Genomic DNA, 13,059 nt, shown 5'->3' with positions numbered 1-13,059 from the left:
CAAAGGTTTGGTTGTTGCAGCGTCTATTAAACCTCATTTAACATATTTTTTCGGACATAAAAAAATTGAATGTTATTAGATTAGAATTAACCAGTTTCTTACCATTAAAATATGTCATAATTCTCTAATTAACTCTTGTTTTAGCTTCAGTAGTGGTAAGGCACGTGGGGTGGAACCAGCTTCGCACAATTGTGCCTTACTTACCCTATTCAAACATTTCATCTTGAACCGCAAATTTTTTAAATATTTAGATTTTTAGAATAAATAATAATATTAATAATAATAAATTACCTATTTTAGTTAGAACTTCAAGAATCATATAAAAAATTCATAAATTAGACAAATGACAAAGTTAAATATTTGGAATCCTTAATATTCCATCAAACTAATTAAATTAATCTTGGTCTCAATTTCACCATTCAAATAAAGGCACAGATAAAGATTCGTGAGACATTCCCACAAGAGATTTACTCTCAAATAAATGCCCGCCTCATTGAGTAAAAAATCTTATAGCTAAGATTATAGTAACTCATTAGTAATAATAACAATGAAATATTTAGATTAATATTGTAAACCAGCTGCGAGTCACCAAAAACTTATACGTATGTTTATGGGATTTTCATTTTACTTAAGGGGGAAAATTATCCACTTAATCATGATTTGTCCTTAATCTGCACCTACTCGATTAACTAATTCAATGAATTCGGCTTAGAATTGTCTGGTCAATTTAATATTAAGCTGGTAGGTTGTGTCATTAACTCGTTTAAATTTGGCAATAATTATATATCTTTCCTATATATAATTCCCAGAATTTATAAGATATAACTGATGCTTTCTAACCTTTCAGATATTAATAAAATTTGTATGATCTTAAAATATATATAAGTTGTACGTCATCACCACTTGAATGAAGCGACATAAATATCTCTTGTTCGAAGAAGACAGGTGAACGCAAGCGTAAAGGAAAACATTTTCGCTCACTAACTAATTCTAAGTATGTCAAAAGTCCGGTGATCAACGGCATTTACGGCAGGCCGGCTCCGAATTCCGACGGGTTGAGACATCGCAATAAATGAAACAAAAGTCATAATCTCAAAGCATATGAGAAAAGTTAAGAGTTGTTCTTAAGGTGTCCCACGTGATTAATGGGTTGTTATCTCACCAACCATGATGTGGGAAGAAATATATAGAACTTACTGTAATTTTAAAGCTTTAAACATTTATAATCGTTTTACCAACTGGCCCATCTAGTCTCTCTAAATAGTAAATACTCCCATTGGAATAATTGTAACATGGTAAAATTGCAGATTTAAACTTGTAAATTGACATGATTTGAGTTTTAATCGTATAATTTGTTCAAGTTTGCTTTTTATATAGTAATTTAGAATTTTTGTCATTTTTTTCTCGAAACCACTAAGCTCACCGTATATTACTTATTTGATACTGACGTTCTTTTAAATAGCTAATGTAATAAGAATGAATCTTATATTATACATTTTAAAATATATCTAAACACAAATAAAGAGAAACGAAAAAAATTTCAGCACATTTTGAAGTATTGGGTCTTTTTTATTTATATTTCTTTTTTTATTAGATGAATTTAGTGTGAGTAATAGATGTTTTGTTCTCGCCACTTGTATCATATAGGAGGAGATTAATATCAAATAAAGTTTATTCAATAGATTTAGTGGTTTTGAAGAAAAAAAAACTTTAAAAAAATCCAAAATTAATGTATGAAATTAAATTTTGATAAATTGTAGAACGAAAATATAAAATAAATATATATATAAAAAACAAGACTATACTGTTTCGATTTTAGAAAAAAATAAAGAGAAATTAAAATTTTGACTGGCGGTCGGTAGAAGGTAGACTGAAGCAATTTTCTTGCACCTTGAAGAATATATTATATATAAATACCCCAACTTCTCTCTTTTCTTCTCAGCTTAAACGTTCCCTTCTTACGGAACTAAAAGCGATCTCTTTTCCTTCTTTTCTTTCTTTTCTCTCCCATTTCTCTTTGAATTTTCTGAATCTTGATTGTCATGGTGTCTCTGAGTTCTCCCTGTACACGTCCCGATCTGAATTCTCTGTTCCGGACAGCAGATACTAGTCTGAACCACCACCGGGTCGGGTTGGAGAGGTACGTCATCCAATGTGTTTCGAGGTTTGATTCTTCGAATCCGAATTCGGCTGCAGCTTCGATTTATACAGGCTTCAGTTTTGGCGCTGGGTTGGTTGGAAGGAGCCGGTTTGAGTGGCAGAGTTCTTGCGCCATTCTTTCAAGCAAAGTGATGTCCCTGGAGCAAGATACTGAGAAAAGTAATGGTGGCGGCGATGGTATCGCAGCCGTAAATGGTCACCCGACATTAGACCTTGTACCGATCAAGAATCAGTCTGTTTCAACGGCGTTGCTGCCTCGGCCGTTGAGTATTTCCGACCTGTCTCCGGCGCCGATGCATGGTTCACAGCTCCGGGTAGCGTATCAGGGTGTTCCCGGAGCTTATAGCGAAGCCGCTGCCGGCAAGGCGTATCCCAATTGCGAAGCTATTCCCTGTGACCAATTTGAAGTGGCGTTCCAGGCGGTTGAGCTTTGGATAGCCGACAGAGCCGTCCTCCCCGTGGAAAACTCCCTCGGCGGCTCCATCCACCGCAACTACGATCTGCTCCTCCGCCACCGCCTCCACATTGTCGGAGAAGTCCATCTTCCCGTGCACCACTGCCTCCTGGCACTCCCCGGAGTCCGTAAAGAGTATCTCACCCGCGTGATCAGCCACCCACAGGCCTTGTCCCAATGCGAGCACACGCTCTCCAAAATGGACCTCAACGTCATCCGGGAAGCGGTCGATGACACGGCCGGAGCTGCCGAATACATCGCCGCCAACAACCTCCTCAACACCGCCGCAATCGCCTCCGCACGAGCATCCGAGCTATACGGCCTAAGCATACTCGCGAGCGGGATCCAAGACGACTCAAGCAACGTAACACGATTTGTCATGCTTGCGAGGGAACCGATAATCCCTCGCACCGATAGGCCATTCAAAACAAGCATCGTATTCGCGCACGAAAAGGGCACAAGCGTGCTATTCAAAGTCCTATCCGCCTTTGCTTTCAGGAACATCAGTTTGACAAACATCGAGTCCCGGCCCCGCCGGAACTCCCCGATCAGATCGGTGGACGACGCGGAGACGGGGACGGCCAAGCACTTCGAATACATGTTTTACATAGATTTCGAGGCGTCGTTGGCCGAGGTGCGGGCGCAAAATGCCTTAGCGGAGGTGCAAGAATATACTTCTTTTCTGAGAATCCTAGGAAGCTACCCCATGGACATGACTCCATTGACTCCATCTTCCCCGCAACACTAAATTACTTCCAAAGTTATAAAAATCTATAATTTCAACCATTTAAGTTCCAATATAATCAATGTATATTGTAATCTATGTTAATTACTTATGGATTCATGTATCACCATATGAAACTCGGGATCAAGTGCGCAAATTTTCACTTTCCCGACTTTCTTTTTCTTTCAAAATGTGGGTAAATATGTGTTCGATGTCATTGAAATGACAGTGTTAATGGAGATTACTTGTGAAATTAAAAGGAAAATATAGTTGAGAGTAAAGGTGTGAATACATTATATGGTTACATGGGTTACACTCTCTTGTTCCCGTGAATAAGTCTTTTGTGAGACGGTCTCACGAATCTTTATCTGTAACAAGAGTCAACATTATTGATATTCACAATAAAAAGTAACACTCTTAGCATAAAAAGTAATATTTTTTTCATGGATGATCCAAATAAGAGATCTGTCTCACAAAATACGACCCGTGAAACCGTCTCAAACAAATTTTTTATTATTCCAATATAATTAAATCATATGGATTCTTCACATTTTTTTTAATGGAAATTGACATATATGTTAATATCTAAATACTAATATTTGACTACATCATAAGAGGAAAAATATTTCAAATATATCATATAATAATCCGGTTATATTGTCCACCAAAACCTTTGAACAATTTCAGTTTTATATGATAAAAGAATTGAAATTGACCATTTCAACATTACATTAATTTTTAGTACAAAATTGAATAGCATCTAAATTATTGATTATCAAAATTCTTCCCTTCTACCAAAATAGACTCTGAATTTTTTTCCTTAGAACCATTAATATATTAATCTTTGTTCTTCTCAATACACCTATTACTTCTAAATTTATCGAGAAGAGCATATGCTAACTTTTTGTTATTTTTATATAGATTTCCTTTAATGAATTGTGTTTTAAATATTTGATATTTCTTTATTGATATAGATAATATTTTAAAATAAAATAGTTGATAAGGTGTTTTGGTTTATCAGTGTCCCAACTTATGGAAAAAATAATCTCTCATTGTTTTTTGGAAAAAGGTTCAAATAAAAATTAAATAGAAAAAAAAAATCAGTTCAACATAATCATATTTTATATCAAATTACTATACTTTAAATTGTATTTTATATTAAAATCTAATAGACATACAAACATTATATACCAATATTTTTCTTCGCATACCAATCCACATATTTTATTCAATTAATTCTATCTTCAACTACGTACGAATTTCATTTAATTTAAACTCCAATGTCCAATCACATAGTTATATACAATTATTATTTATCTAATTTTGATTTAATACTAATTAATTACCGCTAGATCTTGATTAGGGCCAAGATGCCAGAGAAAGATTCACCTTTGGATGCATGCTGACAAATATAAATATTTAAATTAGCTAGATGGCCTATTTAAATTAAATTATTTTAACAATTTTTAAGAGGCAAACACAGAAATAAAAAATGTAGACCTGTAAGCGATTTAGATCTAAATCCTTTGTAATAGTATATATATAAAGTCATGGGTTATAGTGCACTAAATTTGGTTCAGTATTCAGCACAATAAATCGAATCCATTTTCCTTTTAATTATGACAAAAATTTGTGTTAGACGGTCTCACGGGTCGTATTTGTGAGACGGATCTCTTATTTGAGTCATCCATATAAGAACTTCATATATGTATTATGTAAACTTCATATATGTATTATGTAAACTATTTGTTTACTAGTATGTAAAAACTTGCCAAATATACAAGACAAAACATTGTATATATGTGCTCTATATAATTATTATGAAAAAAACGAAATAACGAATAAGAATATATGCTATAGTAGAGCAAATTGAAGGATAGAAAATAAAACAAAAAACAAAAAAAAAAACCTTGAATTTTGGTTGTAGATGGACAAGGACAACAGTCTCATGTTTGCTTACAACAACAATAGTAATGATTAATTAAGGGGAAAAAACATATTTTGGGAGTGCTAAGGAAAATTAGGGGTGACGGTCGAACCGGTTTTGTGGGGTAGGTGAAGGTGGGCAGGTCTGGTTTGTTGGTGATTGAAAGCAACTCGCCCCCCACAAATGCTGCAAACTTTATTATATTTAATTATTTATACATTAAATTACCTGTTATTACAATTGATGTGAGTCGAATCCGGAATTTTTTTTTAAAATAAATTGTTTGTATATATCACTAAATTAATTTATTTATTAACTAATCATGTACTAAAAATGAACCGGGCATACATATATATACATACATACACATAACCGGGCATACCTATATATATATATATATACATACATACACATATATATAGTAATTTCACCATCATTTGACTTTTTCTTGACCAAGTTAGGTTTCTGTTAAGGATGTTAGAACGGCCAAAATTTGTGTGAGACGGTCTCACGGGTCGTATTTTGTGAGATGGATATTTTATTTTGGTCATCCATGAAAAAATATTACTTTTTATGCTAATAGTGTTATCGGTAATTATTGTGAATATCGGTAGGGTCACCCATATCACAGATAAAGATTTGTGAGATCGTCTCACAAGAAACGTACTCTTTTATAAATAACATGGTTATGAATTATGACATTTACATTTCTATAGTGGAAAATGGAAATAAAGTGAGGAATTAGATTATGACTCGCTTAAACGAAAATTAACATCGATAGAAATTATGAAAGACCGCAGATTTTGCTAATTCTTAACCCACTTATAAAGTGCAATGTGTCATGGGTCCACTTAGTAAATTCCTTGGATTTCCTGTTGGGCTTTACCCTGGGCCATATTTTAATTCTTTTGTGCCAACACAAGTTAATTAAATTTTTGTTCATCTAAGAGATTCATTGTATATTACATGGATTATCATCTGTTTTAAACTTGTAGTAAATTGCACGCTAGCATTTGTAGGTCATGTGATATTTCTATGTATCCAGTCCAAGGCTGCTTTACTTTTACTCGTATATGGAATAAAAGTCCAGCCTATGCGCTTATGCATGGAATCACATGATTTGTGTATCTTAGAGTGTCGTTTCCCATGTTTATAATTCTTTATTTGTCCTATGAGAACATCTAATGTCCTCTTGTAGGACTGATACTTTGATAATGTGTCATCCATCACACGAACTTATTCAGGGCCGATAAGTTGGAGCATGCGAGGATATGGCACATCATAGCACTATTTCTTGGTAATTTGTTGTGACGATGAAATTTTTTAGCAGAAAGTAATTTGGAGTCTGTTCTATTATTTGGAGCTCGATTCTCAAGTCTATACCAGCAGAAAGTCCCAAAACATTGAAAACTTGTAGATTCATCAAACTCAAACACCACGAGCACGATATGCACGATGTAATAGTCTCCAACCACGCACACACCATCACCAAATTCAGTCGTTCTTGGCAGCCTTCTTTTTCCCAACACAAAGGACAATCGCAGTAAGAAACTTAATTAACCAGTGGAGTCAAAAAACCGAGATATATTCTTGTACGGAAAATATATATTATTAATGTGTTCAATGTCACATCAATATTTCAATGAATAACGATGAAAAATGAAAAAAAATTGTAATGAGACAGAACTTTTAAAGATTATATGAATTAACTAAAATATGTGACAACTTTAGCATAAGTCGAAGAGGTACTGTTTCTTTATTATTATTTTTTGTACGATAATAAACTATGGATGTGTCTGAAACTGGCAAGACATAAATAAATACATAAAAGATTAATGGTTTTTTGACATTACAAAATCTCAATAGTCTTTACATGGATTCTCTTATTCTCAGGTGTCAATTTAAATAGTACTATATGAGAACAAATCCTGCAAAAAGAGAGGGAAATATCTCCACTTGGATCGGGTGGAGTTGCCACTATATCTCGTATGTTGCCCCTTTTAAGCTTTTTATGCCATGTTTTTAAACTAATTAACTTTTGGAGAGTTAGGTCCTTGTGATGAGTTTCAAGCTAATTGTGCCTCTAATTTTTTTGAAATTTTAATTTCAACTAAGCAATCATGTCCACAAAATGTGTCTAAATTAGATTTTTTTTTAAATTTATTGTGTTTTATATAATATTTTGAATTTTTGTTCAAGGGTAATATGATTCTTTTGATCGAGATGATTACTCTACATTATCATATATATATAGATAGTATATATAGGACAAATTCGTTTTCAAATTCAAAGCAAGAAAAATTCTTTTACAGTTGCATTAATTTTATACCAATACGGAGTAGGTCTCTTTTGAGACGGTCTCACGATTATTTATCTGTGAGACGGGTCAACCCTGCTGATATTCACAATAAAAAGTATACTCTTATGATAAAAAATAATATTTTTTCACGGATGACCCAAATAAGAGATCTGTATCATAAAATACAGTCCATAACACAAGTTTTTGTCTTTTGGTTTTTTAAAGAATTTTTTCAATCCATGTAAAAAAGACAAACAAATTTATATATTTAGGAAGGATGAAGACATGAATTATTTGTTTATGTCATATTTAATAAAGGATTTATAATTGTGTACTTTGTGAAAATAATCTTATGTACTCTTATGTTTTCATTCAATTGAAAGAGATGTGGATAATTAAAATTTAAAAGTAAAATATGTCCAAAAGGTTGACTTTAATCTAGTGTCAATTAAAGTGTGCATAGATTTTTTGGTCTGAGTTGGACTTTTAGCTGGACCATTACATTGACAACGACAAAAGCAAATAAAAGCTTTAATTTGTTTCCCATCTCACCAGATGAATAATTTGGTATAAATATTACCAAAATCTCTTATTATATGAATCCACCACAACTCATGTTTCAAGTGACTTAATAAAGGAGCTTGACCTATCGCGACGAGCTCGTATATTTTATGGTCATTTTACAAAAGTTATCTATAAAATTTTTCATTTTGTTTCGTTAAAATAATTAATATGGCCAACTTTCTCTCTTCTTTACCTTGTTCATCGACATGAATCGAATTTTGATACTTTAATTAGTCAACTTAAGTATCGGTACAATAACTTGATTTCTTTTACCGTTTTCATCGTTTTTTCTGGAATGCTGGAAGCGATTATCAACACACCAACAATGTCCGATGGTCACGATCGACATCATATCATCAATATTTAGCATCCCTATCTATGGAAAATTTTGATACATGGTTTTGATTCAATGTTGGATTGAAATCCAAGCTAGATCAATTTAATTATCTTCTCAAGACCTAATCGTTATCAAGAACTCTTCATGACCACACACATTTCGATAATATACTAGTATATATAGAACATAGATAATGAACCTAACTTCCAACTCCTGCTTGCATGTATTTATAGTAAGGCATATGTGCACTTCTAACCCCTCAACTTCCAACAAGAGCCATTTCACCCTTTCACACTCCCACTCACTTTACAACTTCACGTATACCCTAATTTATTAGAGCTAATTAAACTCTAGAATATACAACCAAAAACTAAACCATGAATCAACATTTTTACACGATTGCTCTTATTTTCTTCTTCCTTTCCTTTACCACCATCCCCAAGTATTCTGCAAGAGAATTGACATCCAAACAAGGTAAAAATGTTTACAATTTATTTAAAATCTCTATAAATTTTAACATTTTTTTACTATAAGAATTTATGGGTTCACTAAGCTGAGTTTCATTTCCTCTCACGTAGGAAAAAAAATGAAAGAAAAATGTGTATCTTGTACAGGAGGAGTAGATGTGAAGATAAACAGCATGGAGAGCCAAGAATCTGACACAGAAATGAAAGGCTTCGATTCTTTTAATGTAATCTCTCCTCAATTTTTCTCCTTCGGGCTCCTTTTTTTTTTTTCCTGCCTCACAAATGTTTCATTAATCTTTCCAGTTTTTGCTTCCATATATGTTAACAGAAATTGATGGGTCTCGAAGAAGACAACTCATGTGAAGGAGGATTAGATGAAGAGCCCTGTTTGAAGAGAAGGGACATGCTTGAGGCGCACCTTGACTACATCTACACTCAGAAACATAAACCTTAAAAATAATTTCTTTTTTTCCTGGTCAGATTTTGAATGAATAAGGTTTGGTGCAGGAAAGTTGCAATAATTAATGATTGTTATTTTAAGCAATGTTCTTGCTGAGTTGTGTCATATACCATAAAGTATATATATAGTAGCAAACCTAAGTATATAAATATATTAGGTGTAATGTATACACCACATATTATAAAGTACGTATATATATAGCTTCATATATTAATACTTTTATCGATGTATAACGTCAGAGTTGGTGTTTGTAAGTCAATTGTTAGCTGATTTTTATTATTTATTTGTAACATTTTTATTTCGCATATTAGTATAATTATTTTGGTACCTTTCCCTGTATGCTGATGCTTGTTATAATTCATGTAAAATGTGATCATAATTGAAAAAAGGGGAAATAGTTTTTTTTTTCATTTACTTGTTCAATTTTAAGTTTTGGTCCATTAAATTCTCATATTTTGGTTTTGACGTACTAATTTTTAATTTTCGACTATTTTGATCTAATTGCTTTTGTATCATTGGAAAATGATGTCGTGACTTCAGAAAATGATGACTTGTCGAGCTGCCACGTTAACAATTTGAGCAAAATAACCGAAAATTAAAGGTCGGTGTACCAAATTAAACTTTGAAAAATTAATGAACCAAAGACAAAAATGAACTAGTTAATATACCAAAAAAAAACATTTTTCCTTGAAAAAAACTAAAACATAATTCAAAGAAAAATCATCAACTCTCCTTTGAGTAACTCATGAAAATTAGGTGGTTTAATCAGTAAACTAGAAGATACCATGCCAGATGTTTCGTTCAAAAGAAAAACGTAAATAGCAGAAATTTAACTTGTAGACTCGAAGAAATGAGACAGATTCTTGCAAATTTTTCGAATCGTGGAGATTGCCTCTACCTGTCTCATCGAGTCTGCCACCAAATTACAGTTAACAAAAGTGTGGAAAGAAATAAAACACGCTGAAAATACCCATGGCCTATGCATAAAAAAATCTTAATATTTGAAGTAAAACTTTACATTTCTTTTGTTTGATAATATTAACCAGAAAAAATCATCCTAGATAAAGGGACTGCTTTTCTACAACTTTACTATGGGTGCCTGCAACTTAAGTTTCAGGAGAAGCGGCTGGATATGTACACTAATGATCTCCCGACTTATGTTATCACAAGAATAGAAATAGGTATCACTCAAAAGTCACGAATTATGTCTGAGAATGCTTCAAAATTTTGTTACTTGTCGCCTCTACCAGCCTTGTTTTGCAGATATGAAATCTCCTTGCAAGTGGTTTTGATGCCCGAGTCACCCTGTCAGTTGCTCTTACACAGATTAATCCTGCCAGCAATTTCAAAGACTCGTTAATAGCAGTAATCCAATCAGACAACCCAGTGGGGTATAGTTGCAGGTTTTCGTGAGACAATGAATTTGAGTTCGAGTAGCATTTGATGCAAGAGTGAATAAAAGGACTCATTACTAGTAGCTTAAAATAAAACCCATGTTCTTTTTAGTTCTTGAACATTTTCTGAGGTTATATCTGCAAATTTACGTGTCCACATTAAACTCCAAAAGCAACATCAACGTATTCTGAAAGTTTCAGCACTGCTTCTAGTGTTGTTCATTGTGAGCATCAGCACAAAGTTAAGACTTGTTATCTCTCCAGAAACAATATTGTATCTCATCTGTTGTCATGCCTATCTAGCAGAGAGAATTTCATAAATCAAGATGTAAAATTCAGTTTCAGGGGTCACTCAACTTGGAATCAAAAAACAAATTGGTCTCTTTTACCTCTAAATCATGTTGATGTCGTGGGATGTTCCACAATACTATGACCTTCTCCGTAAATTCCAAATCCATTTTCTTGGAACAGGCATTGGCCGATGGCTGGATTCATGATCTGCAAAAACCTGAAACAAATACAAGAGCCAATGCCTGAGGTACCCGACTTCTGCATAAAATAGATTCTCAAAACATAATGGTGGAACACAAATTCTTTTACCTCGTTGACCTGAAAATATGTTCCATTCAGAGGAAAGGACCCCTATTTGCAGTCCGGCATGGTATCTGCTTGTGGAAGTTATTGGGTCAATTTTCAGGCGAATCATTTCCTTTGAAATACGTAAGTGAGGGTGAGTTGAACACGTAAACAGATAAAACACTTCATTAAACACCCTTTAAAATAAAAGGGTGTATAGTTTCCAATTTGATATGACAGTAAAAACACAAACAGTAAGAGCTACATTTTCCAGCCTTTTGATTTCAACTTTAAGTGCTTTCAAAAGTTTAAAAGGTCAAATCGAACATCAGTCCTCACTTCAAATAAAATTTTCAAATTGGCTTGTCTACCCAAACAGACTCTCAGTTGGCTCAACAAAAACAATTCAATTAGATTTCAAATACCATCACACACAACGGATTAAGTGCAAATCTTAATCTAGAATAAACATATAATTAGCAGAAAAAGAAGAGCTAATCTGCCACTAGCTAACCTAGTATATGCACTTGCAAAATGCCTGCATTGTCCTCTCATTGGACACCCATGTAAAACCACGGTACGTACAGCAGAATTCTCACTGGTACGTAGTTGAGAAAAGGTAGTTGAACTTTTACAGAAAGAGGAATCTTGTATTCCCTGGGCTGCATCTGTATAACTTCTTTCATCTCCACTGAGAGTCTTAGTTACGGGGCAAACACAAATTTATCTCGTATCTTGCTCAGTTGAACATGAGCATGGTTTCTCATTATTCCTATCCGTAGATTGATCACAAGCAATCTCATTATTATCAACTGATTCTTGATGGTCCACATTATTCTTGTTGGAATTACGTTGTTTAGTCACAGATGGAGGAAATTTTGCAGCAAGAGGCATAAAAGCAGAACTGCGAGGCAACAAATTCAAAACAGGTTGCATATTTTAAAACATGTGAATTTTCTTGCAACTATTTATATAAAATTCTCGTTTACCTCGAAAGATGGTCGCTGACATTCTGAGTTAGGAAAACTCCAGTCACCAAGTCAACAACTGACCCTTTCCATGGAAAGAGTCATCTGTCCCCTGGAACTATTATACAGAAAAATAATATTATAACAATATCAATCATAGGTGTCACAACATCAAAAGTGAATCAACGTAATAGTTATAAATCATGCACCACATTTCCTTAGTTTAATTATCATTTGTCTGGGGAAAAAACAATGAAAGGAATGAAGTCAAGGAATTATCAGAAACTTAAATAAATTTTGCTTTTCCATTATTAGGTGCAGTTCACTCTATCTTCATCCAGATCAATTGTCTTTTAAAACTCTAGAAACATTTTTTCACAGATATCTCCAATCATGAGGACCAGTACTACTGATATCAGTATCATCCGCATCCTCGCTTTTTTTAAACACACATTCAAACTGAGCTCTCAATTTCCCCAGGTTAATTTTTTTCATGTAAGAGACTGTTGTGTTTATAATTATGCTAATATGGATGCTATGGTAACTTTTATTTCTAACTGGTCTAGCAGACTGAGTTATTGGTTTAATTTTTATTTTGAGATGACTGATCACCTTTAATGGAAAACATAAATGTTTTAACAAAATTTCACCACATTTAGGAATATCTTCAAAGATAGATTTCATAAAAGAAATGAATCTACAAAGTGGTGCTTCGAAAAGTAATCTTAT

At 33.4% G+C, this 13,059-nt stretch overlaps 1 protein-coding gene across 1 annotated transcript; it reads left to right on the top strand.

The window, feature by feature from the left end:
* Nucleotides 1-1,954: 1,954 nt before the first annotated feature.
* On the top strand, nt 1,955-3,654 carry LOC140839999 (arogenate dehydratase 3-like). Its single transcript, XM_073207057.1, has one exon. It carries the CDS (start codon nt 2,043-2,045, stop codon nt 3,360-3,362), a length of 1,320 nt encoding a protein of 439 aa, XP_073063158.1. The 5' UTR covers nt 1,955-2,042; the 3' UTR covers nt 3,363-3,654.
* Nucleotides 3,655-13,059: the final 9,405 nt, after the last annotated feature.

This window comes from Primulina eburnea, chromosome 8, assembly GCF_022965805.1.
Source record: "Primulina eburnea isolate SZY01 chromosome 8, ASM2296580v1, whole genome shotgun sequence".
NCBI classification, from domain to species: Eukaryota; Viridiplantae; Streptophyta; class Magnoliopsida; order Lamiales; family Gesneriaceae; genus Primulina; species Primulina eburnea.
This window is presented reverse-complemented; position numbering and strand designations above follow the sequence as displayed.